The sequence below is a fragment of the Octopus bimaculoides genome, chromosome 1 (genome assembly GCF_001194135.2).
Source record: "Octopus bimaculoides isolate UCB-OBI-ISO-001 chromosome 1, ASM119413v2, whole genome shotgun sequence".
Taxonomy (NCBI): Eukaryota; Metazoa; Mollusca; class Cephalopoda; order Octopoda; family Octopodidae; genus Octopus; species Octopus bimaculoides.
Window position 1 is genome coordinate 71,783,575 of NC_068981.1, and position 4,062 is coordinate 71,787,636.

At 30.5% G+C, this 4,062-nt stretch overlaps 1 protein-coding gene across 3 annotated transcripts in view; it reads left to right on the forward strand.

The window, feature by feature from the left end:
* Nucleotides 1-3,168, forward strand: part of LOC106879034 (ubiquitin carboxyl-terminal hydrolase 47) — a 90,325-nt gene extending 87,157 nt beyond the window's left edge. For all 3 annotated transcript variants that reach the window (XM_014928439.2, XM_014928438.2, XM_052967394.1), the window contains one exon: nt 382-3,168. In XM_014928439.2, the coding sequence (XP_014783925.1) occupies nt 382-526 (145 nt within the window). In that variant the 3' untranslated portion in view covers nt 527-3,168. The remainder of the gene's footprint in view (nt 1-381) is intronic.
* The last annotated feature ends 894 nt before the right edge of the window (nt 3,169-4,062 follow it).

The following is a 4,062-nucleotide window of genomic DNA, read 5'->3' on the forward strand; positions in this document are numbered from 1 at the left end:
ATATATATATATATATACACACACACACATTCAGCATTTCATTGCCTTTAATTAGTGTTCTACATGAATGCATATTATATGCAAATAAATATAGTATGCTTTTTAAGGAAAAAAAAAATTTACCAAGTAATGCATGAAGAGGGTTTTTTCAGATTTCAAAAGAGTTCTTTCCATTTAAGAGTTTGAATGAAATATGTGAATCGGTTTTCAAAACTAAATTTGCCTGGGAATGGACCTTCTAAGGAAAATATTCTTGAGTTAATGTGAATTTCATTAAGTTTAAAAGTATTTTTTTAACATTTTAAATTAAAAAGTTTTTTTTTAATATAGAAAAAGATTGACTGCTAACTTATATAACATTATTCTATTTGTTTTTGACAGGGTAACCAACCTGGTGCATAAGATCTCCAATTCTCCCAGGAAAGAACGAGCTTTGAAAATTTACACTGAAGATTTAAAATCGACCAGACTTTTGCCATCTCCTGTAGTTCCCTCTGCTGCTGGTGCAGCTTCTGGGCTAGACTAGTATAATAATAATATCAATAATAATAATGAGTTGCTGATCTTCATCTGTCTGTCTTCTCTTGTGATGTAAATAGAAACAGAATGAGAAGCAAAAAATGACAGTGTTATAAACTGTTAAAAAGAACATGTTCTGGTTGTTGTGCAATGACTATATTTCCTTCCTTAGCTTTTGAATGGATGTTTCTGCTTCATTTTAAAGAGATTTCTGCCCTTTTGATCTTTCCTTGATTCTTTTCTCTCCTTTTACTTGCAGGGAATGACAATACAACTTTATGAAGCAGTTGCTGTTTTTACAGCAATAATCCAGTAGTTTATTGTTATATTATAAAGGAAATATCTCTGATGTTTTCGTATCTTTTCCATTGCAAATCCTAATGTACATAGGTTCTATGTGCATTTGAAATTTACTACTAATGAATAGCTTTTATTTGTGAAATCCCATGCCATAATTGAACTCTCAGTGAAACAACAAAATAGCAATATTTTAAATGCATGCATACATAATGTGCTTATGTATATGCACACACACACATACTTATGCATATGCATAACATTCTTACATCAAACAAGCAAATATTAATTTTGACCAATAGAAATAGTTTTTTTTTTTTCACTTTCTTTTTCTGTTGGAACAAACGAGAGGTTGTAAAGAAGTCTGTCCAAATATCGATGCCTAATTCTTCCCCCACAATTATTTATTTTATTTTTCATTAAAAAAAAAAAGTTGTCTGTGATTGATTGTTTATTAAGAAGCAGGCAGATTAACTTTGAGATCATTAGACTCACAGTCGCTTAGCATATTTTAATAATTTGCAAGGTACAATTGCTTTACAAACCAACTGGTTAATCTGTTATTTAGTAACTGGATTGTGTGATCTTACCTTACAGGTATGTTTTAGATTGTCTATTGCGAAAAAAAAAGCATAGTAGCTGCTACAGACATTTCAGCTTGATTGTTAATCTGTACAGATGATATTGAATTGCTTTTCCTTTATACTGTATATTTTGTTTTGGTTGCTTTAGCAATGACTGTTGTTGTACTTTTGTTGTTATTAGTTTTACAGTATGTGTTTTTAAAGTAAATAAAAATCCACTATTTGAGTACTGCTGCCATTAGTCTAGAAAATTAGACAAATTTATTATTGTTAAATTTTGAGGTGATAGCAACTTTAATATATATTATATATATATATATATATATATATATATATCATTATTTCACCCTCACTTTTTCAACCCGTTCACTTCTCTCTTTCAAATCTGTGTATGTGTACATATATATATATATATATATATATATATATGCAAATACACATGCAATATGAATTACTGGTGTGTTAAGTGTTCCATTATTTTGTTGCAATAATGCACTGTAGAACATGTAGGTTTTTCAGTCAGCACTGCATGTAATGACAACTGTAAACAACCTGCCTGTACAATGTGTGTGCAGACAAAACTGTATATCCCTATCCATTGAAAGCACTTGTGTACATATCTATCTAAACATAATCTCTTGTATAACTATTTACATAATGCAAAAACAAAGTTCTTACTCAGTTAAATATTTACTGGTGGATGTGCCTGTTAAGCAGCTGTGTGTAACGTTTATGAAATCTTCTAGAAGATAAAAAGTATGGAATTGATTGCTAGATTGTTGTGAAACGTTGAACTCAATTCGGGATAGACAAATAAATAGGTGAAAAAAAAATCCCTCCAGTGAATAAAAAGGGTTAAATGACATGTTTTACTTATACATTTGTTTTGAGTCTCTTGTGCCTGTTAGTGTATATCTTGAATACAACATGACTGTATTACAGAACTGAGATATTGTTATGATTAATGGAGAAAGTAAGATCATTACAGTGGATATAATTTGGTTCAAATGTGTTAACAGCTTTGCCAATTACACTATTGTCTAGTAAATATTATTTGAACTAGTAGAGTTTTGTTGTTGTTTTTTTTTTCCGTCATTTCAACTGCTGTAATCCCAATCATCCTCATGCTATATATTATGTTGTATAGTCTCTTGTATTCTAGTTTAATTCCAAAATAAATAAAATGAAATATATAGTAAAAATAAAAATGAAAAAAGCCCTTATAAACCCAAGACTATTAGGATAAATTTTTATACAAACTTGAGGATAATTGTAAATTGCTTCAGCTGAAATTTGTAACAAAAAAACAACAATAAAAGTTAAGTTCACTAATCTGAATATTTTCATGCTTTGTTTTAAAAATTATACAAATGCAACTCTCTGTTGCCTTAATCTTAGTATAACAACCTTGGCTTTTTCTACAAGGAACTGTTTTTAATTGATATACAAAATGTTTATGATCAAATTACTATTCACACACTTGATTGGTTAAGAAGACCTCATTGCTTGGCTTTTTTCATATTTCATTGCATAACTTCCTTTCAGAAGAGATTGTGCTCATTGACTGGCATGTATTATTTTGGTCATCTCTGGAAATCGATAGATGCTGAACACTTATCTAGAGGAACAATGAAGGTGTTGCAAAGGTTTTACAAGTTCAATTCTTGGATATAGTTATTTAAGTGTATATAAAAATATGGCATCTGAAGATGCTCTGATAGACTTATTGCTACATTTGTGTAAATAAAAATACAAAATATCCACGTAATATGCTGTATTAAACTTTATTTAATGTATTGTAAAAATTTCTATAACAAACACAAACTAATGCTCAGATCTTAGCAATATTTAAAAGTTGCTTTTTTCCTCACCATATTAATTCTGTGATTTTGTTATTTGGATGATGGAATCATTTATTATTTCTTTTACATACTGTGTTTCCATCTTCTCTCTCTTGTGTGTGTGTGTGCGATATAATTTTCCAGAGATTTTGTGACGATCAAGTGGACTGGGATGTGGAATTTCACCTATTAATTTATTCAAATATTTTAGGATTAATTATACCTTTTTAATCACCCTGTGTATGATGCAACTTGTGTGAATTTTATTGTGTATGATACTCTTCTTGAAGTAAAACCAACAGAGGGAGTGGCCATTCAAGTTGTCAGCAATAAGTCGATAGGGTGATTGAGGATATAAATACAAGGAAAATAGCTGACCCATCAGAAATTGTCATTGTGATGCTTAGAATATCTGAAGTAGGATATGGGTTAGTTGCAGAAATAGTCAATACCAACATGGAAGGTGGATGTTAAACGATGATAATGTAATACAGAAAGTTATTATATTCAATGACTTATGAGGGAATGCTGGAAAGTTTTGGGTATCACGAAAGGCCTGGTTGGAGGTGCAACCATCCAAGTTCTTTTACAAGGCTTAGGAAAACTGCAAGACCACTGCAATAAATGTGTGAATCTGTGAGGGGAATATGTTGAATAAGATCATAATTAACTGATCCTCCTGTATTTTCTCTTATCCAAAGCCAGGAACTTTTCAGCACCCACTTGTATATAGCAGTATTATTGTAAACTGTTACAAAGGTAAAGGAGATACACTAGAGAGGGAGAACTACAGGAACATCAAAGTGTTGGACCATGTCATG